Source organism: Akebia trifoliata, chromosome 8 (genome assembly GCF_017979445.1).
Source record: "Akebia trifoliata isolate Shusen 1 chromosome 8, ASM1797944v1, whole genome shotgun sequence".
NCBI lineage: Eukaryota > Viridiplantae > Streptophyta > Magnoliopsida > Ranunculales > Lardizabalaceae > Akebia > Akebia trifoliata.
The window spans coordinates 22918399-22942073 of NC_141382.1; the positions used below are offsets into that span (position 1 = coordinate 22918399).

The window sequence follows — 23675 nt, forward strand, 5'->3', positions numbered from 1 at the left end:
TCTTCCCACAATGACTACATGTAAGACCACTTCTTTTACCACGCCCACGGCTCCCACGACCTCGATTCCCGGATCCTTGAGTACGGGAATTAGAAAAAACTGACTTAGTTGCAAGAGCCATCTGATCTGTATCTGAAGCAGAGATAGTGACAGAAGACGGGGTTTGAGAAGGAATGACACGGCGACGACGTCATCGCTATCAATAGTCGCAAATGTCTCAAATAATGAAGGTAGAGGAGTGGTATTAAGGATTTGGGTCCGCAATGCCTCAAACTCAGGACGTAAACCCATGAGGAACTGATGTCTGATGTCGAGCAATCCTCTTGACCACATACCCAGCTGCCTCTACAGATAACTCAACCATAGACTCATAGTGCGAGAGCTCCTCCCAACGAGACTGAAGGAACCCAAAATAATCTGCAACACTGATTTCCTTGAGTAGCTTGAGCAATATCTCGGTAAAGTTCATAAATCCTAGAATCATTCCGAGCATGTGCATATGTCTGAGTGAGAGCTGACCACAAAGAAGAGACAGTCTCATGATACATAAACATAGTGTAGATCCGTTGCTCCATAGAATTGAATAGCCACCCAAGAATAGTGCAATTATCAATTTCCCATTGTTCAAATTTGGGATCAGTGGGGGGTGGCTTAGGAATACTACCTAACAGCCCACTAGTTTTTTCCTCGACTTCCCAAATAAATTGTACAGACCGGGACCAGCTCTGAAAGTTACGACCATCGAGTGGGGCATTAGTGATACGCTGGACAGAGAAATTAGCCCCAAGAGTGGTAGTAGAGTCCTTAGTTTCGTGAGTTGAAGTCATTGTACACTTAGTCTTGTATTTGAATTGAAGGGAGATCTCCCGTATTAACACTGATTGCTGTCGGCAACACCAGAAAAAGTTTCTACTACTGTCATGAGGTTGAACCAACCAAAGAACCCAAAGTAGTTGCTGTTACAAGGCTCTGCTGTTGTTGTAGAGCAAAACAGGCTCTGTAGAGATGATCAAAGTGAACACAACAACAGGTTGCTGCTGTGGGTTGCTGTCGCAAGGCACTCTAGTGCAAGTAAAAGAAGTCGCAACACAAGGTAAATGGATCTGATCACTGTTGCTGCTGTATGTTGTTGTCACAAGGCACTCTAGGGCAAATAGAAGGAATCGCAACACAGGGTAAATAGATCTGATCACTATAGGTTCTATAGGTCTGATCGTAGGTCACTATAAGGTATATAGATCTGATCGCAATCACTATAAAACAAGTATAGTGAATCGCAAAATACTGTAGAGCATCTAGAGTTAATCGCAGATGGGAGACAGACCTGTGGTCTGTAGAACCTTGTTGCTGCAATCACGGAGCACTATAGGGCTTGTAGGTCTGATCGTAGATCAGATTCAGACCTACTGTTGCTGTCGTAAGGTATAACAAGGGTCTAAAAGTTGATGTAGGTGGGATACAGGTCTGTAGAATCCTGCTATGGTTGTCCTAGAACACTCTAGAGCTTGGTGGTTTGATCGCAGATGAGATTCATCTCTATTACCATTGTCGCAAGGTATGATACAATCCAAAAGTTAGATCGCAAGTCAGAATTTGATCTATAGTTGGCTTGTTGACTGATCACAAGATACCTTTGGGGCTAATTTCCAAGGAAAACCCTAACGTAGGGTATAAAAATAAAATAAATATATATATATATATATTAATCACAGCGCAAAACTCTATTGCAGCATGTGAAGGATTATTAAAGTCTCTATCGCAACATGCGATGAAGAAGACAAGATTCAAAGAAGGAATTTTAAGCTCTGATACCAAGAAGAATTTTAAAATAGAAATCTCAAGTCTCATAATGAGAGCTTGGAAAGTATTTATAACCCATAATAGGGGAATGGACATAAATGCCCTTACACAAAAAGAATAATAGAAATAAATACATATAAATCAAACAAGAACTAATAATCTATCCTAATATTTCCAATAGCCTTAATACCCCTCCTCCAAAGACTACCCCTCCTCCCCAAACCTCCAGATCTATTGTCCTAACAATGCTCTATTCGCTAATCTAAGTCCTCTAATCCCCAATCCCCTGTTCTTCTTGGGCATAAATCACTTACCATCTGACTAAGTGATACTTCCTCCTATCACTTTTATCGTTCCACAAAAAGTTCCTCATAAGCCTTTCCAATCTAACTTTGACGGACCTCAGAAGCGTGAACAGCAAGAGAAAGTAAATTGGGATACTCGTTAATGTGCTTTTGATCTAGGTAACTCTCTCTTCTTTCGAAAGGTAATTGGCCTTCCAGGTACTCAACCTTTTCTTCACTCTCTCAATCACACCATCCCATATTTTGATGCTATTGTAGGGAACTCCCAATGGTAAGCGCAAATAGGACGTGGGTAAAGTATCGTGCCCACAACCCAAAGTTGCGGCCATCAAGTGTATATCATCCACTTCATCTACTCCGAAAAGCTTACTTTTATGCAAGTTAATATGTAAACTTGACATACCCTCAAAGCAACACAACAGAACACGAAGCACACTCACTTGGTCTTTCCAATGATCTAGAAAAACTAGTGTGTTGTCCGCAAATTGTAGATGAGAGATCAGAGGTCCATTGTTAACCCTAAACCCCGAGAGCTTACCTAAATCAACCGCTCTTCTAAACGATCTTCCCAGGGTTTCGACTATAATAAGAAACAAGAAAGGAGATAGAGGGTCCCCTTGCCTCAACCCTCTCAAACCCCTAAAAAAGTCGGTCGGACTCCCATTGACCAGAATCGAATACGACACCGAAGTAACACATTTCATGATCTAACTGATCCACATAGTTCCAAAACCCATCCGCCCCATCATATATTCTAAGAAATCCCAGCTCACATGGTCATATGCTTTTTGTAAGTCTATTTTCCTTATTATCCCCTCTTTTCTTGTTCTTAATCCTAGAATCAAGGCATTCATTGGCCGTCAAAACACCATCAAGGATTTGCCTCCCCCTAAGGAAGGCCCCTGGCTCATCATTGATAATTAGGGAGGACATTTTTCAACTCTGAAGCTAGAACTTTTGAGATAATTTTGTACACCGATCTCACCAAGCTAATGGGTCTAAAATCACCTACCTTATCCGCCCCGGTCAGATGGGATTCTCTTCGGGATGATTGTTGTTGTTGTTGTTTTTTGTTTTGTTTTGTTGTTGTTGTTCTGTTTTTTCAGTTCTCTGTCGGTTATGTTTTTGGCTTCTTTCTTTTCTTGTATGGGGGCTACCTCATCCTCCTTTTATCTTTATTCTCTTTTTTAATGAAATTTTACACTTATCAAAAAAAAAAAAAAAGAAAATTCTTTGATGTAGGTTCCTCTACAAATCTCTCTCTGCTGGCTGCATCTCTAGGGTGTAAAGAGGACTCTATTTCCTCTTTAGGTGCTGGATTTAGAAACAAGAAAATTTGGGACCAAGTTATTGAGCAAATAGGGTAGTGGAAATCCAAATATCTGTTAAAAGGGGGGAAGTGACTCTTATAAAAAGTATTTTTCGAGCATTTTCTCTTTCTTGTCCTTATTCACCTTGCCCAAAAGATGATCTGAGATTTTTTATGGAATGGCAGGAAGGGAAAGAGAAAATTCTGCATGAAGTGGAGTCAAATTTGTCTTCCAAAGAAAGATAGACTGTTGGGGTGTTATAAAAGTGAGCAATGAATGAGGCTCTTCTTGGAAAGTGGTTCTGGAGGTTTCGTGATAGAGGAGAGTTTATGCAAGTCGTTTAGGCCAAATATGTTGTAGATCTCTTTGGGTGGGAGAGTGGGTTAGTGACATGCTCCCACTGATATGGTTGTTGGAAAGGAATCTATAAGAGTTTACTTGAATTTTGCAAACAGATTATTTGTTAAGTGGGGAAGGGTACCACGGTAAGATTTTATGTAGACTTTTAGTGGGGTTAGTGACATCCTCCCACTGGTGTGTTTGTTGGAAAGGAATCTATAGGAGTTTACTTGAATTTTGCAAACAGATTATTTGTTTAGTGGGGAAGGGTACCACGGTAAGATTTTATGAAGGCCTTTAGTGTGGAGCTTTACACCTTCAGATAGTGCTTTCCAAATCTGTTCTTATTTTGTTCCAAAAGAAAGAGGTTGCAATTAAAAACCTCATGGTTCAATTTGGTGATCATGTCAGGGAACCTTGATTTCAGGGGAGACTTGAATGATTTGGAGGTTCAAGATGTGGCTATTCTAACTGATTGCATCTCACAGATCCACATTGACTTTTTGGTGGGGGATGATCAAAGTTTGGGTAGGAAGTAGGATAAAGTGTTGTCTGTAAGTTCTATCTACAAATTCAATGTATATCTATATATATATATATATTCCATCATGTCGCCACAATTTGGGGGACCAGAAGTTCTCTCAAAGATAGAATTCTTTATTTGGTTGGTGGATATTGGAAAAATCCTTAGAATGGACCAAGTTATGGCAAGGGGAACTTATTGTTTTGTTTGAAAACAATCATGTAGTCCTTAACCACATTTGACCACAATTCTAGTGGTGGTGAAATATTATTCACACATTCAGACTCTGTTTGGGAACATTCAGAGATGTGTATTTACTATTTTTTGTTTAAAAATGCCTCCACCACAGCCCATACGTAACGTTACTAACTAACAAATGTTTGGTGGCACTTGCAGTTGGAGATATATAGTAGATGTTATAATGAGTTGCCATTGGTGATTCAAGGCGCTGGAGCAGGCAATGATACTACAGCAGCTGGAGTCCTTGCCGACATCCTTGATCTTCAAGATCGCTTACCTTGACACATAAAAAATAAGTATAATAATCTCTTTCATCAGGAATTTTGATAGACAGGCAGACGTAGTCAGAGCGAACCGAAGAAACTTGGAAGCAATGGCAAGGTGACTTCAAGTGACCTTATAAATATAGTAAGTTAAGTACTGTGACATGGCAGTGTTCGATTCGAGTACAACATCAAACCCCCCGACATGGATGAATCTGCCAGACAACTTGGATTATTGGTCCTACATCAATTAATTGTTATCCAATTGATTTGATTGGATGTTTAATTGATCTTTTAGGTGTTCTTGCCAAATGCTTTAAGATTAGAAGAAATTAATCTGTGTTAGGGACTAGAGACAGCTGCCTACTCCATATAGAGAAGGGAACATATTTCATGTTCCCAGTTATTTGGATAAAATAACATCATTAAAAAATATTTTCGATTTATTTTTATCAATCTTAAAGAAGATAATTTAAAATCTTGCTTTTATTTAGTTTCACATCGGTCAGGGACATAAAGGGCCTTTGAGATCCCAAGCAGTAACCCCAAGGTGGTCTACTACGTGTGATTGTCATTAATAATTGCAAAAATTACTTATAACGGAGGGATTTTCTTTCTAAAAAGTCGTTGAATTTTGGGTGGCAGTTTGATAGTTTTCTTTCTTAATGGTCCTTCAGTATTGTATTTTTTATTTATTTATTGTCAAGCTCACCAATTTAAAAAAAAATGTGTAGATGAAGAGAACCATCTTTGATTGATTTTCAAAAGAAAAGAAATATAAAAGAAATGAAAAAAATCTAATTTTTTTTTTCTTCAGTTTTTTGGGTTATAGTAGTCACTTTATAAGTATTTTCACTATTTTGAAAATGTATTGCAAAATTTTGTACACTTTTAGTGAGTAGAGGAGGGTGAGGGTGGAGTGGGAACGTCAAGTGAAAAAAATATCTTAGGGAGTAAAGGGCCTCCAGAGCGTGCGTGCGTTGCGTTATATAAATAATTAGGGAATGCCTCTACGTACATATTGAATATTCCTGAAAATTTAATATAAATATTTGCCAATTCAATTCAAAGTAGTATTTATTCGGAAAATCTGTTTGGGGTACCTCATGAAAAAAACATAAAATGAAGGAAATATAATATTGGGAATTCGGATGAAATTAAATGCACTACATGAAAAAACAGAGGTATGGTAAAATTAGATTCCCACGGACCATCATCAAATGTACCTCTTTTTCATGTAGTAAAACTCTCTAATAATATTCAAATACATTTATCATATTATTATAAAAAATTAGTAACTACATTTATTAATTTAGTTTCCAAGAAATCGTTTAAGATATATATATATATATGCTAAACTCAGTTGAGTTGACAACAACGACCCTTGAAATTTTTTTTTTTTTCCTCAAACCTAAATCTATGGCACAGGTCATTTATTAACAACACTTAGGCATTGGAAGAGTAGAATTTGAATTTTGGTGTGTCTACAAACAGGAAAAATAAAAAAAAAAAATTTTATATTCTACTCGGCATGGTTTGATAAAATATCTGTCAGTGCCGATGACTTGGTTTTATAATATAGTCCGGCACAAAATTTTGTAGCCTTTGCATCTAAATTTAATACAATAAAAAATCAAATCAAATTGCAATCCCCACACCTTTATAAATTATGTTGGTTGGTTTTTAAAATACATTCAAGTTTCTCATGTAATCACTTAGGTAGTTTTCAAAATCGAATCAAATTGCAATCCATGCCTTGATACTCACGTTGGTTAGTTTTTCAAAATAAATATTTAAAAAAAAAAAAAAAAAAAAGGATAACCTCTTAAATTTATTGAGAGGGTGCCGAGTAGACATTAAATTTGGAAAATCAAACATCTCCATATTTTTTTTTAATCAATATGATTAACATCAGTGAAGCATAGATAAGCACATAAGATTGAGATCCATCAAAGGTTTTAAAATTCGATAGCTATTGAACTCCATGAAACTCTTGAATTTAAAATTAAAATTCAATGGTGAAATATATATATATATATCCGATCATATTTTTAGATAACACAAAGGTGATGTTTTTTTATCTTGATTGGGATTCAATATATTTTTTTTAAATCAGTAAATTAATTAAAACCATAACTCCATGTCTCTACAAATGTATACAATTTTTTTTTTATAATAAAAATGATAATAAATTTAAAAGTTAATTAAAAAATATTTTTTAGCGAGAGAAGATTGAGTAGTAGTTCGACACCAAAATTTTATCCTACAAATGCCCTTTGCATTTAGATTTAATACAATAGAGATCATTTTAGTATAAAAAAAGAGTCGTGCTGGACAGACATTGAAATTTACATCGATTCCCACATTGTTGATGTGGAGGTACACACATAACTCTAGATGCTTTTCACTCGTATCTCGATAAAAACCATTTTTGGCTTTGCATGCATCCACATCAACAAATGTGTGAATTGATGTGAATTTCAATGTCAGTTGAGCATTTTCCTAAAATAATTCAAATTGCAATCCTGCACCCCTATAATAATCATGTTGGTGATTCTTCAAACACGCTCCACGTTGGGTGGTTTTCAAAAGCCAAAGACTTTCTTACTAGAGGTTGTTTTTTTTTTCAAATGGATTATACCACATTAGCAATCCAACGTCACAGCCCTCTAAATTTCATTGACGAAGTGAAGATTAAAAATTAATAATTGGACTTGATCCTAGGCTTTGAAAATAGACGGCACTGAACTTCCACCTAACTCCCGAAGCATCTGATCATGGTTTTTTTGGATGTTACAATGTTAGCCCAAGGACCCTTAGTAAGTAAGTAAGGGTGAGGAAATGGAGAGAATGAGACAAAAGTGGGTAAAGAAATCAAATTCGTGCCCTAAGTATCGTCTATTTGGTGATACTGTACAAAATTTAGAAGGAAATTGAAAGGCAGAATTGGAATTTTTTTTTTAGGAGGGGAGAATGCAGTGACCCATCCGAAATACTGCGTATCTCGAGAAGATTTTTTGACAAGACATGTGAAGAAAAAAGATTTGGACGTATGTAAGTAAATTGAGTAATAGAAACTATGGATTGGCGAAGAATTTATTGAGAAAAGTACATGCGGAGAGTTAATGAAGGAACCGAGACAAGCGAGAGATTATGACATAAAAATGAATGATGAAAGGAGTAGGAGTTTCGGAAAATGAATAATACCATTAGATATATGTCGGGAAGTTGCTCAAAATAGAATATTGGCACGTCAAAATTTGACAAGAACCAAGTCTAGTCAAGGGTTCCGAAGTTGAATATCCAGAAATGGTCAACCGGGTCAACCAATGTTGATCAAAGTCAAAGTCATTAAAATTGAATCCTAATTAGATTAGGGTGGACCCACCCCATCAGCTGAGTTAACTACCTAACCAAGCCTAGAACTAGGGTAAGAAACTTAACCTAGATGGTTTACTCAAGTCAATCATAATTGACTTGAGTTAAGATGAGTTTAGTGCCCAAGACACCTACCCCCCATGTGTCATTAAGCATGACATGTTAGCCACCAGCTGATTCCATGCCACATGGAATGAAGTAATCATGATTGATTAACCAGAGTTAATCAAATCATGGTTAAAGATAACTATGGTTATCAATTTCATCCTACCTATATATACGTCTTTAGTATGAAGACAAGTTGTCCCTTTTCTTCCTCAAGAAATTCCAGCAACCATACTCTTAGATGACTAAACAAAAAAAAAGTAGTTGGATGACAACCTCTAAAGTTTGATGATTTCAGTCAAAATCCTGCCCCTAGTTCTAACCTTCTAGTCCTACGCAGAGCTAGAACATAGGAGCATGAGGAGTTGATGTAATTTCAAGGAAACTCGATAAGTTAGAGAGGAATCAATGGACAAGGCTAGTTGTCTCTGGTAGAATTCTTTCCCTCTCGGTTTAGTCGAGAAGTTCACAGTTATATTGTAGCTATTTTCTATACTTAAGCATTTACGTTAATGATCATTTTATAAAAGTTTCGATTTATATACAATGACGGTAGAATTCTTCCTTTTTTGAATACTTTCGATAATACGCACTGTATGATTGTGGTTTATATTCAATATCTCAAAAATATGTATGATATCCTTTCGAATAAATTTTCTTTGAATATTTGATTATATTAGTCAAAATCATTGACAAATGATTTGTAGAATACAATTAACATAAGAATGAATTAAACTACGAAAACAACAAAATTCTATGCAAATCTGAATCTACAAGGTGAGAGTCATAGTGACACCCCCACTATTGCAGGCATAACCTATGGTGCCATCACAGAAATCAGCCCACCGCAGGTGACATGTGGGGGCAGAAAATGACATTTTTTGTTGAAAGTTTTGTGGACCCCCATGATTCCCGGATAACGTGAATTCACTTTCTAAATCATTCTTCTTACACGATGAAGTTTTAAAAACAAGTTTTTTTGTTGTGTTGTACTACAATTATGAATGATAGGCTTTTACGTTAAAATACGAATCATATTTTAACGTAAATTCAAATATATTTTTGGAAACACTATTATGTTCTCTGTGATAATATAGAAGAGAGTCTTAACTTGATTTGATTGTGTCATATAGAATGTTAGTTCAAATAATGAATACATTATATCGGTGAACAAAACTCGAACTCAAACTTGACGATTTAGCATAAGTTACAAATTAGGAGGTTAAGAGAAAAATATTAGAAATAGTTAGGAACTATGTTTAAGGTATCTTAAATTTGGAAGATGGTATTAATTTATATGGTAAGGATAAAATCGGTCGTATACGTTAGAACTTATGAGGCAAAATTCCTATGCTAAAAATATTAACAGATGGGTAGTTGGGACCAGTTAGTACCCATAATCATTGACTTTGGGTGATAAAGTGCCCGATGTTCATTTATATTTGGATAAAGAGTACCTAGTGTTATTTATTTTTGGCCAAGGAGGGCCCATGCATTTTTGTTTGGATCAGGAGTACCCGAGATGTGTTTTATTTATTTTTGAGTTATAATAAGAAAGAAAAATGGGTGTATAAGATAGTGATACTTTAGATTTTACATGTTAGCCTGATAGGCATGATGGAGATGGCTGGTCCCTATGATCGAGGAAAGCTTATACTAGTCACCCAGGTGAAGAAGGGTCCTCGTGATTGTAGGATATCCCGATCAACGACCAACCTGAGTTGGACAAAAGTCGAATCACTTGCAGTCAGGCCGACCGTAGAATAAGGAATTAAAGTTGAAGTCCCTCAATTGTAAACATGGGATCCTTGATTGAGGTATGAATGTCAATCGTGAAAGCTATCGCACTTATCCTTGATTGTATTCAATACCATAACTTGTCTGCATATAACGCCAGTGTGTTGGATGTATTTATTTTCTATTGATGAGATGTGAAACATGGTTAATATTTTTGAGAATACCAGAATCTAGAAACCTAGACATTTGAACTGGAGAATTTGATTTCTAAGTACAAGTTGTAAACATGGAAGCTAGGAAAAAAAGAAATGACGTGAATTTCATAAAATTTTGAGGAAAATTACATTTTATAACATAAAGGTATTAGATGGACAGGATAAAATGTACTGATGAATTATATAACAAGTTATGGTATGTTCTGTAAGTATTATATAATTACTTGGATTAATCGACAAACCACACCATAGTGTGCTGCAATGTTCACACACACACACACACACACACACACACACACACACACACACATATATTTATATAAGTTATGATTTTAACATGTTTACTCGTTCATTCAACAAATATATTGTGATCTTAATTAACTGGGTAACAAACCCGTTACTTGACTAGTGGTAGAGAAACTAATATATGTTTATAACTTTCCTTGACTCGTGGGGCAAATAAAGGATTGAACCCAAGAGAAAGGGGTTGTTACCAAGCTAAGGCAAAATAAAGTAATCGAAGTCACTATTTTAAACTTTGTTTTTGTATAATAGCTATGAAAATAAATATTGATGGAAAGTAAAGTAATATAAATGAAAATTAAACTAAGAAGTAAGAGAAGAATACCATTAGTTATTAGAGTAACCTAGGGCTAGCAATTAAACCCACATCTTAGTTCTATCATTCTTTTAACTCAACTCCAAGGACTTGGTGTAAGCTCCTTGGGTTAGAAAAATATAGCATGAAGCTTGAATAATATAATAATTAGAGCTCCTTCACTCACTAATGTCTGAAGACTTTACTACCAATTATTTAGATTAAACGTGTTTTATCGTGATGTAATCTAAGTATAAAACATCAAGGTTAAACATAAAAGATGTAGGAATTCATCTAAAGCTTTGATCCATTAGAGTTGGATAAAATCTTGAAGATAACTCAATAATCATAAAGAAATATGGAAGGATAAGAACTAAAATACATAATTAAACGCTTACTCCTAGACTTTTCCCTCTCATTAATGGAGGGAATCTAACCTATGGTCATCGCAAGGAGATAAGGAGAAGTCATGAAATCAGCACTTGTATTCATTGAGTAACTAAGATACACTATCTTTTCTTGGAGAAATTATTGAAAATTGTAGAATGTAAACTATCTAAATAATAGAAAATTACAAAAGAAAATGCCAAAAGGCATTAGGGGGAGAAGAGAGAAAAGACAAGGGCCCTTCCTAATTGGGAAAAAAATCTATTTATAGATATTTGGTGCTCTAGAAGGACCCAAAAGTAACCACCATCAGTTTTGCACATAAAATCATGTGTTGAGCACACTCAAGGAATTTTAAGGCACTCCATTTGAGATTCATTGTGCGACATTGGTTCTTGATTACGCCACATTGATGTTGAGATTTTTGGATATCTAATGTTGTAAGGTTGTTTGATTGGTCCTCTAGATTGTAATGCACACTTGATTGATTAATTTGGTGGTCCATTTTGATGATTTGATATTTGACTTGTACGATGAACACACGTCATCAGTCTTTTGATAAATGCATTAATTTCATGAAATTAAGCCTATTTAGCATGGTATGACATGTAATGAGATAGTTTGAGGCTTAACATGATTATTTATCTAATATAATAAAATAGGACAAAAATCGAGATAAATGCTTAGAAAAAGTGTGGATAATTAGTGTTTTGAGACACTGGTCACACTCCCAATCTTATCTTTTTCTAATCTCTTAGAAAATAAATTATCACTTTCTCAGGTATCTCGACTGCATTTAGCGAATACTGTAAGCCCTTACACTACTAGATTATCCCTAATAAACGAGTTTAACTCGTGAGGATTTGCAGAGAATATACCCACAAAATTTGAAACAACTTTTGAAATAACAATGATCAAAATCGAAACTTATATTTAAAAGCACAAGTTCTTTTAAGATTTGTCAGTCATTTAAAAGTAATACTTGGTATAGAATCCCAACTCTTATTTATCTATGACAAAACTTAGACTTAAATTGACCTTTAAGTTTATATACTGAATCTAACTTAAAAACTTTAGAAATTCGATTTTTTAAAGTAAGTTTCAAACTTTTAACTAATCATGAATAATTTGATCAACTTAGGGTTCAATTCTAAACTTAACATCTTGTTTGGGGTAGTGAGAAGTGTGGATGTTCACTTTAATACCTCGAAAGGACTTTATTTGTGATATTCCAGCGTACTCATGTTTTTACACTTGATGAATTTCACCCTACTAAAATTTTAACTTATAAAGTTAGAATCTTTGATTCCTTATTTCTTTCTCGCTTCAAGGGATCTTATTTTTTTTTTGAATTTATTTTTCACTCTTTTTCTAAGAAAAGCAGATAGTCCTTTTCAAGGTACCCAATCTAATTCAATGGTTGTTGTTCACGATATATTCAACCAGTTCTATTTTTCTTCTAATCAACCAATCAAATGAACAAGGAAGTCAAATTTCATCAAACCCAATTTTTTCTTATACTCTAGGTAGAAAGAAAGTAAAAAAGCTTACTTAATTCAACCTAGATTCTTAGTAAGCTTATTAGAAGTAGCTATAAATAAAAGGTAACTTTGCTTTAATTTTTGCCTAAGAAAAATACAAATGGGGACTCTAGATCAAAGTTTCTAGTCAAAGACTGATTTAGTATTTTTTATCTAAGTGCTTAAAGATACAAGCTAAGATCTTGAACAAAATATAGAAAAGTTGCCACCAAAATATTTTTCAAAATTTTCAAATTTTTATGATTTAAAAAAAAAAAGAAAAAAAGGTGGAAATCCGACTATACATCTCCAAACTTAAACATAATATTGTCCTCAATATTTTAGTATGCACATGCAAATGCAAAATTGAAATTGACAAAAGAAAATGAAGTGGGTTGGATAACACTTGAAAATGATCCCACTGTCTTGTTGATATCAACACACACCACTTACCATTGTTGTAACGTCGGTTGTATGTGCCGTATTAATCGTGATCATAATGTATTATGCCAGGAACACCACAAAATATACTATTCTCATAACCTAGGTAAATAATTCCTAGGCTATGCCGAAGAAACACATACTAGTATTTCAACCTACACTGTGTAAACTAGCATAAGACGAAATAACTACAAAAAAGAAAAGGATTTTTGAATAAATTCTTTAAAAATACACAGGGTAGTACATGATTCAAATAAACCAAAACATACAAAAACAACTACTAACAAAACAAATCCTAATAGTAATCATAATACAACACTTAATAAAAACACCTAAGGAAATGCCCAATCCCTACGAGCTCTACCTCTAATAGTAGCTATCTCAAACTCTTGCACCCTTTCATAATGTTCAACTGCATCGAGTTGTCGCTCTAAGGCCTTCTACCCTTTATAAAGCTTATCCATCCCCTTGAAAGGTTTTGTAAATTCTTTCTGGAGAGAATGGGATTTGACATCTTCCAAGAAGGTGTCCTGAAAATCTAGACTAGAAGACCTAGTCTCGTTGGCTCTGGCCTCATCGAACTCTAGTCTTGGGCGCTCATATCCATGAAGGTTCCTATGTTCTTCAAAGTGCTCATGTATCGACTACCACAAACCTAGGGCACACTTTACGAAGGACACTGCACCCTTGAATTCTAAAAGTTGGATCAACTCTCTATGGGGTGCTAGAACTGTCATTAGCATACTCATCTGTTTCTCAAGAATTTGATAGACCAAGTGTGGAAAAATCAGTGAGTGCCCCTTCTTGGGCTTAACATAGACCTTGATCAGGGTCTCTAAAATGAGACAGGATATGAGAAAGGTAGGATCCCTAGTTTGGATCTCATGCATGATGTACATGTGCTTTGCAAAAGTAAAGTGTTGTTCTACGTCCCGAGGATATTCGATGCCATCCATCTCCATCAAAGGTATTGATTGGCTCAAAAGTTCTTGGATAGTAATCCTCTACTCCGCTTGCTAATTTGTTGAGAATCGAGACCCAATCAAGTAATGAAAAACTCAAATGGATGATAGGTATGGCAAGTCCCATTCTTGATTTTCGCAAGGTCTAAGATTGCAGTGATATCCTCAAAACCAATGACAAATGTGATGCCATGGAACTCGACAGTGAATGAAGGAGTAGCGATATTGCCCGAAACAATGGATGTATAAAATTTCCTTACTAATTCCTTGTAGTAGGTTACAGATCCGGTGTAGGGTAGATTGTTATACCATTTTTCAGTGATGGTCTTGTGAAATCACGTTCCATTGACATTTTGGAAGTAATGGTAGAAAATAGACTCCTCAAAAGTCGTTCATTTGGAAGAATCCATGGATACCATTACAATCAGGATGATAAAACGTTCGATTTGTAAAAATATGAGTCAAATTGCTGATCAGAGGATTGTGACGCATTGAAAGGGGATTGTGACGTAGTGACTATGATGGGGATGACGACACAGTGAATACAAGTTGGTCACAATTTGGTGCTGAATGCACTGCTTACCTCTGATTTGCACATAAATGACTAAGGAAGGAGATTTGAAAAATGCCTCTTTGATGGCTATGGTGTTGGAAAAATTTGAAGGTGGAGAAGAAGAGATTAAGAGAGTAAGGTTTCTTTGGATCAAGATATTGAAGAAAATTCCTAAAATATCCTTAAAATCCTAAATTACTAAAAATAAATAAAAAAATCAAAACAAAAAAAAAAAAAAAAAAAAAAAATAAATACTAATTACCTACAGTTTGGATGGGAAGGTAGCTATAATTATTGCTTAACATGATAAAGGATCAATTCGTCACTTTTTAGCACGTAAAGCTTGGATGCAACGGGTATGCTGTCCCAATTCATTGGTGACTATTTGAAGAGCGCCAAAAGGGAGAAATCTATCGATAGGTAGACCATTCATTTTTACTAAGTATCATGCAACCCTAAACATATGAGATCAATTATGATTTTTCTTTTAGAACGTACCATTTTGATTTCGAATCGGTAACTATTCCTGGTAAGGAAAATGGCCAAGTTCTAGGCTTAATTGAAGCAAAAAACTATAGTACTCATCTAAAACTTCTAAAACTACTACAAATGAAAATAGAAATAATAGGTTGCCTCCTAAAAGTCCTAAGTTTAACGTCTTTAGCCAGAAAAAAAAAACTCTGTTAATCTTGATAAATTGGATCATCAAGGAGAAGAACTTCCTCTTGCGGTACATACTCGAGATATGGTTTGAGGTGTTGGCCATTTACTTTGAAGTGGATCAGTCCTTAGGATTTAGGACTTCAACAATACCATGGTGGTAAACTATTTGGATAATATATGGACCAGTCCAACAGGATTTGAGTTTCCATGAAAAAAGGTGGAGTCTGCTGTTGTACAAAAAAACTTTTTAATTAGGTTCGAAATTTCGTAGAAGAATGTGCTTATCGTGATAAAAAAATTTATGCTTTTTATAACGTTTAACACAATCATAAGAGTCATTTTTGATATCTTCTAATTCATCGAGTTGTAATTTGTAATTTTCACAGACTTGATCGAGATCAAAGTTAAGGTGCTTAATCGCCCAATTTGCTTGATGCTCAAGTTCTATAGAGAGATGACAGGCCTTGCCAAAAACTAACCAGTAGGGTGACATCCCTATTAGTGTTTTAAAAATAATTTGATAGGCCCATATTGAGTCATTTAATCTTAAATGACTGAGAAATAATTTGACTGAGAAATTGACCTTTTTTTCTCCCTCCAAAAGAAAGAGCTAGCTGACCTATCATCTTAGCTATAGATTAAGCAATGACTTGATTAATCTAGGTTAAATTTTAATTGATCTACTATTGAGTTTGGATAAGTTACTATTTGTAGACACCCCATTTTTGCACTCGCCTGATTAATCAACTCGTTAACCCGATCGCAACGGTTCCCAATGATGGATGTTTATTCCAATGCTTTATTTTGTTACCAGATATGTTTCAGAAATTCGGATGAGGTATCTCGAACTGACAAAACTTTAGAAATCACACTACGCTAGGAAAATACGACCCCAAAAACATAGAAATCATCATTTTTCAGACAAAAAGAAGTTTTACGATAAAAATCACTAAAAAATTATCAAATTATCAAAATACCCAGCCTTAAAATATCCCTAGAGCCTACGTTATGCTTATGAAAACCCATTCAAACACATAAAACAACAAATCGAAATCAAATAAATTATTTCACCAATTTTCACAGAATTCGATAAAATTATGAAAATGCCCCTCATAAAGTTCACGATCATTTCACACAAAAAAACTTCATAAATGACACAAACAAATATTTCCATTGAATTCCTTACAAAAAATCGATTCTAAAACATCTTAGAACATTAAAAACCGACTTAAAACGCGAAAAGTCCTCTCCGGGGGTAAAACGGTAATTTCACAATTTTTATAATTAAAAATTTTAAAAATTAATAAATAAAATATTAAATAATTAAAGTGAAACATTTAAAAAATTAATTTAAAATTTTAAACTTAAAAAATTGATTAATCAGGCTCTCAGGCAAAATTGTTGAGGGTTGCCGAGATATTTATTCAAGGACCCCTTCCATTTGGGGGTCCAAATAATTAAAGATATAATAGAGGGGGGTTCTCCAAAAAATTAAAGTCAACCAAACAAGACTAAAGTAAAGGTATTAAAGTCAATCAAGTAAGACTAAATTCAAAATTAAAGTCAATTAAGCAAGACTAAAGTCAAAATCTTAAAGTCAATCAAGTAAGACTAAAGTCAAGGTATTAAAGTCAATCAAATAAGACCAAAAGTCAAAATCGTAATAGAGTTCTAATTAAATAATAACTCTTTTTAATAGAGTTCTAACTAAAATATAACTCTACCTAAAACAATTCTAATTAAAATACAACTCTACCTAAAACAATTCTAACTAAAATACAACTCTGACTAAAAGAATTCTAATTAAACACTAACTCTATCTAAATCAACCCTTAAAAAAAATCTATAAATAGGGGTCCTCACACCCTATTTTCGTATCAAATCATAAACCCTAAGAGAAGTAGGTCAAAAAGCCTCCCTAGCCTCCCACAAACCCTAATTTTGAAGTTCCAACTCCTTACCTAACACCCATACTTCAATTTTAGCTTGAAAAACACGTAGAAGTCCTTAAAAAACACCCCAAAATCCATAACGAATTCGAAGAACCCAGATCCAAGAAAGAGATACCTTGCCTCGGAGATAAGAAATCAGATTCGGAGATAGAACGAAGCAATGAGTACAGTACAAGGAGCAGTTTTTGTCGGATTTGACGGAACAAGATCTTTGCGTATCAAAGGTAAAATTTCTGTTATTTTTCTATCTAGGTTTTATTGTTAACAATGTAATCTTATTTGGGATAAGTAGAGACTGGCATTGGTCGGGCGGGATTGGTGCCTAACACCTTCCTACTCCGTAATGTGATATCCGGATTCAGTTTTTCTTTAGTAGATTAGTTTTTTATCCGTTTAGAGTCAGTATCTGATTCCTAGACCGTAATAACTAGGTGGCGACTCCCAAACCTCAAAGGTCAAAAGCGGATCCGCACACCCCGCGGATCGAAGGCGCTTTCAGTGACGACTCCACTAGGGACCATTGAGGATCAGACTTGAAAAGCCCCAAGTATGGGAGCATTGCCAATAGAACCTAGTTTTTTATTTTATTTTTAGTTATTTATTTTTTATTTTGATTTTTATCATTCTTTTGGCTCTATTGGTGATCATTGATTGGGATGTTGAATATTTTTGTTTGGCACATCTTTGTTATGGTACAATTTGAGATCATTCAGAATGACCCTAAATAATGCATGAGATCAAAGGTTAATGACATAGGAAATGACCCATTTTTTTATTTGAATTATTTTTTGGTCTGTATTATCTTTTGGTTCAATTTTGGATACTTTGTTTTGGCACTTTTTTATGGTTCAATTAAAGGTCACCTTTTGATGATTCCTAAATAATGAAAGATTCAAATTGACATAAATTGAGGATGGAATGATGGTGGTTAGGAAGAGAGTTATGATATTTTTTAAGAAAAAAAAGAAAAAAAAATGTGGATTAAAATTTTTAGCATGTTACGATGCATATGTGGCAAGTTATGAAGATAAATTATTTCTAGGTGATGTTCTAAGAAACAAGAAAATTTGCTTTTTTAATGTTGTTTGTGATGAGGAGAGTTTTCCAAGAAAAAAAAATCAAAAAAATATTTTTTAGTGTGGTGTGCCGTTGGTAGAAAACAGTTGTTACTGTTTTTTATCTTCTTCTCCACATGCTGAAAAACAGCAAACAGAGAAGACGTTTTTCTTGCTCTCTCTCTCTCCCTCTCTCTCTCTCCACCCTTCAAATCTAGGATCCTCATTCACTTTGGAGCTCCTCTAATTGTCTGATTTCTCCGCAATAGCATCTCTAGTCTTCGAGATTCAACTTCTCATGCGTTCGGGCTGTGCGAAAATCTCACAAAATCTGTGATTTCAAACAGTTGGAGTGCAAGAGAGCTTTGTGAATATCAAACCTTTTCCCACCATGCGAAAGAGAAATAAGAAATCCAGGAATTCCCTTGAGGCCCCAAAATCTGTTTCTACTTATCAACAACAACAGTTTAATATCTATGAAGAAGAGCGTCTTGTTCATCTTCTCAAATCATTGGACAGGGAGATAGGGTAAGCAAAGATCTCATAGGGAGCATTGCCTGAAAAAAATATGGATTAAGCAACAATTTTCAATTGGGGTCAATGATGTCACCCGTGTGTTGGAGCGGATGATGCCAAGTGCTGGTTTGGGAAGTTCTGCTTAAGAGCCTCCTGTGGACTGTTGTGGTCACGAGGCTTCTTCAGTTCGGCTTTAGGCTGTACTTTTAGCTTCTGATTGCAACCCCCGATGGTTAATAAAACACCTTCCTAACTTGGCCTCATCAAGGCATGTGCCATTGATATTTATCAAAGATAAGAAAGGTGGTTCCCTAAGGTTAGGTGAACTCGTGAAGTTAAAAACAGCTATCGCCATTGGAGTAAAGGCTTAAAGGCCGATTGGGAAAGATCAAATGGAGAGATCAATCTCAAACTAAATATTAGGATCTTGGTTCATCGATTCCACTAAGATCGGCCACTCATGTGGGAAATTGGGGGTTCATCGATTTAAAGTTTTTTTTTGGGTTGTTTTGTTTATACTCTCTATAAGTAAATTGATCAAGATCGGTAGAATCATTAAGCGCTAATTTTTTTTTTTCCAAACCGATAAAATACCGATAAAATCTGGATTATAGAAAAGTCTTGAAACCATTGGAGAATTGACTTTCTGAACACCATAATAGATATTTGAGGCCTCAAGTTTTAATTTTTTTTTGTTTTGTTTTGTTTTGTTTTTTTTTTTTGTTGTTAGTTTTTTCTTCCTGTGAGTGTGGTTGGCAGCAACATGTATCAAGGAAAAGGATTTTTTTTGGAGGTCTCGTACTTCTATTAAAAGAAAAAATGAACAAAGGTTTTTTTTTTTAGGAAAATCAATTTGTTTTTTTTGGTTAAAAAAATAAAAATCACCTCTTGTTCCAACCATTGTCTTTCCATCCTTAATTTAATATTCTTGGGAATCTTAATTTATTTAAGATCACCCAAAGCAACCCTTGATTGGACCATAAAATTACAAAAATTGTGTCTATGATTGGATCTAATTGATTATTATATGCTGTACTCATTGATTGATCTACCATAATTGATGTGTGGAGGAGATGTGCATGTTTAAATCTTAAATTGAACCATATGAATATGTTTCTGATTAATGCATGCCTGCACTTGTATGATTTAATATCCTCTCTTGTATGGTTTAATTGGACCCATAACTTAATCAATTTAAAAAAGGTCCCGGGCACACCCCACCCTGTTTTGCACACACCACATGCACGTTTACTGTTTTGCATGCTTGCATGTCCCATATAGCCAATGTGGTACTAGTACGTGGCCCGATCTCTTTGGAGATGCAACGTCATTCATGAAAATCACAACTCCAGTCACGTACCTTAGGGTATATCAAACTGGGACATCATTACCGTCTGATCAGGTAACTCTAAAAGGTATATCGATGCACCCAGGCTGGAGCGACCTGAGCCTTTTACCTATTGTGAGCCACACAGTCACATGTCCCGATTGCCAATGTAGTACTAGTACGTAGTCGGTCCCCTCGTGGGATGCCAAACCATTTATGAAAGCTACAACTCTTGACTCGTACCCATAGGTATGTAAAAGATAATCTAAGTATATCAATTGCATTTCTTGGTCAAAATCAGTGCCTAAGTGAGATCTTGCCCTGCTGTACCCTACTGTACGAGGAGGATAGACTACGTCTATTATAGACGAAAGGTATTTAAGTTGGTCTTTGCTCAGTATTGTGCGCCACCTCTCAACTGGGGATCAAACTGGCTGTTTTTGGCTTCAGAGAAGTGAGTTGAGATTTTAGATTATCACCTATACGGTATATCAAACCAAGCCACCACGTATCGAGAGGTATATAGGTGTGCTTGGGCAAAGGTGGCCAGATAAAAATGTATTGCACGTAGTAAGCTTAGAGTCTAGAAACCTTCCCTGTAGGTCACGACTCGAACTTATCGTGGTGTTTCCGATTCTTTGAATTAGACATTGTGAATGATGAATGTATGGGAATGATGAGATCAGAATGCATGTGAATGATGAGATGAATGTATATGAATAATGCGATCAGGAATGTACGGGTTTGTCCTCAAGGATAAATTTTTTGTTGTTTAACCTGATTTGAAATTACAGTATCACTAGGTACACCAACCCAATAAAAAATCCATTTTAAACTTAACCCAGTCCATCTCGATCCAACGATCATTATGGACTGAGCCATTTGAATCAAAATAAAATTCAAACTTTTTTCTAATTTGAATTTTTAACCTATTTTAAAAGAAGAAAAATATTTTTCAGAAGGGAAATGCTTTCCAAAAGTAAAATGTTTTCTAGAAGAATAAGATTTTTCAAAAGGAAATGCTTTCCAAAAAAAAAAGTTTTCTAAAAGAAAATATTTTTCAAAAAACAAAGAAAAGGAAGAAAAATATTTTTTAAAGAAAAAAATGATTTACAAAAGATCTATTTTTGCATGAAAAATTATTGAAAAATGTTTATGAAAATTATTACTCAATAAAAACATTATTTTTTAATAATTTTCAAGAGTGCAATAGAATTATTTTCCTTTTATGGATAAATTATTTAATGGATTGGTGTACATAATTCAATAAAATCTAAGGGTTCATTTAAAATATTATCAAGGGGGTAACACTGGAATTGATCAGAGTCACATTTGATGGGGTCTCAAGGTTATCATTGTACCTAAGCTCAATCATTCACCGTTTTGTTAGGGTTACTAGTCCGGTCAGTTAGAACGGCCAAATCAATCATCAGAAATCCTTTAGAATATCTCAACATTTCCCAGTTGTTCTTTGAAGATTATAGTGCCTCCGTCATGCCAATTGTAAGTAATGTCTCAGTCCTCAGTCTTAATCAAGCCCGTTGTAGATAGTCTTGAGTTTTCATGAGCTTGAGTCCCTTTTTTTTTTCCTGCAATGTCATGTTTTCTTTAGATCGAGTCTACTATTTTCCTTTTGAGTCGAGTTAGTTTATCGAGTCTATAGAGGTGTTTGTCATTCCATCTGAAATTGATCGAACAATAGAAATTTTTGAATACCTCGAGCGCATTAACGAATTAACTAATAATCTAGCTTCAAGGATAGGAAGATAAAACTCGGGCTCGAAACAGAAAATAATTCCTAAAGAAATTCAAATAAAAACCATCCTATCCCTAGAGGAACACAAGGGGATAATGAATTTTCTCAGAAATTTCAAAAGATTTGTTCGTGTGGGCTTATGAGGATAGGTTAAGTGCAAGCTTGGGTTTTGTCTGACACAGGATAGATACTGGCTTGAGAAAATGAGATCAAGGAAGATGTTACAAAATGTATTAGTGCTACATTTCTCAAAATGGTAAAGCTCCCAAAATAGATTACCATTCTTAGACTAATGAAACAGTTGAAGCAGTATTGATCTCTGATAATGGGTTGTACATCAAAGCTTAGGGTATCACTCTGTGTTCAAAGTTCGAGATTCGACATCACATTATCTCTCTATCCTCCTCAGATTAATGGAAAGGTTGAAGCAGCCAATAAAATATCTCAAAACAATCATCAAGGAAATGTGTCAATCACACCAGGATTAGTTAGAGAAGTTACCATTCACACTAGGGGCACATCATACTTCAATACAGTCTTCCACTGGAGCTATTCCCTACTTTCTAGTGCATGATATGGAAACAATCTTACTAGTTGAAATGGAAATCCCATATCTCAAGGCCTTCAAGAAAAGTCAATTGTTAGAAACAGATTGGGTTAGTCAGTGGTATAAAGAATTAAACTTGATCGGAGAAAAATGACTAAGAGCTTTGTACCATTTGCAAGCTTATCAAAGAAGAATCGCCCGTGCGTTTGACAAAAAGATCAAGGCCTGTCACTTGCAAGTTGGATTTAGTACTCAAAGAGAATCGGACACCTGTCTTTGATCCTAGAAGGAAGTTCAAATCAAATTGAGGAGGTCCATTCATCATCAAGGAAATATTACCAAGAAAAGATATCAGGCGTCAAGATCATTATGGAATCGAATTACCATAACCAACCAACCTTGACCAAATCAAACAGTACTATATTTAAGGAGGCCATCTTTGGCCGAATCAATTCTCCTATTACCTAGTTCAATATATCATTTCTCAACCCCTTTGCAACCTTTTCAAAAAAAAATTATGCCTTTTTTTTCTCAGCCCGATCACCTAACCTAGGGAGGGAAGATTCGAACTACGTCTTGGTCTGATCCCAAAATTCTGGGGTATGTAGGCAACTTGAGAAGTTACTTCAGGCCCGACCACATCAAAATAAAAAAATAGATCTAAAAAGAAAAAAATTCAAAAGAAAAAGAAATATTGTTAGAGTAGGGAAGAACATTCAAGGAAAAAGAAAATAATTTAAAGGAAATGCCACACAAGGGGCATTTGGATTTTTGAGCCTCAAAATTCCTTTCTTTTTATACCCAGTCCTAAGCTTACCTATAAAAGTCCTCCTAAGTACCGTACGAAAAGTCAAGGAAGATAGCAAAGCATGATCAGACAGTAACTCTAGAAGTTCAGAGAAGAAGAAAAAGATAAAAAAAATGATGAAGCCTGCTAAGTTGAAAACTCGAAAAGGGCGACTTAGGCAAAAATTAAGGCAAGCTCGCAAGGTTGAAAATCTGAAAGGACAACTTTGGCAACAATCAGAGTCAAGAAAAAAAAAAAAAAGAAGTTCGCTAGATCAAAAACCTAAAATGGCGATCTAGGCAAAAGTTAGAGCAAGCTCGTTAGATTGAAATCCTGAAAAGGTAATATAGGCAAAAGTTAGAGCGACAAAGAAAAATAGAAGAAAATCTTCGGGAG

General features: G+C 35.0%; 1 protein-coding gene and 1 pseudogene across 2 annotated transcripts in view; both read left to right on the forward strand.

The window, feature by feature from the left end:
* LOC147396393 (Glyceraldehyde-3-phosphate dehydrogenase-like family protein) overlaps positions 1-5236 on the forward strand; it is a 49428-nt gene extending 44192 nt beyond the window's left edge. For both annotated transcript variants that reach the window (XM_086450448.1, XM_086450446.1), the window contains one exon: positions 4674-5236. In XM_086450448.1, the coding sequence (XP_086306574.1) occupies positions 4674-4799 (126 nt within the window). In that variant the 3' untranslated portion in view covers positions 4800-5236. The remainder of the gene's footprint in view (positions 1-4673) is intronic.
* Positions 5237-18737: 13501 nt separating this feature from the next.
* LOC147396394 (uncharacterized) lies at positions 18738-19233 on the forward strand (annotated as a pseudogene).
* The last annotated feature ends 4442 nt before the right edge of the window (positions 19234-23675 follow it).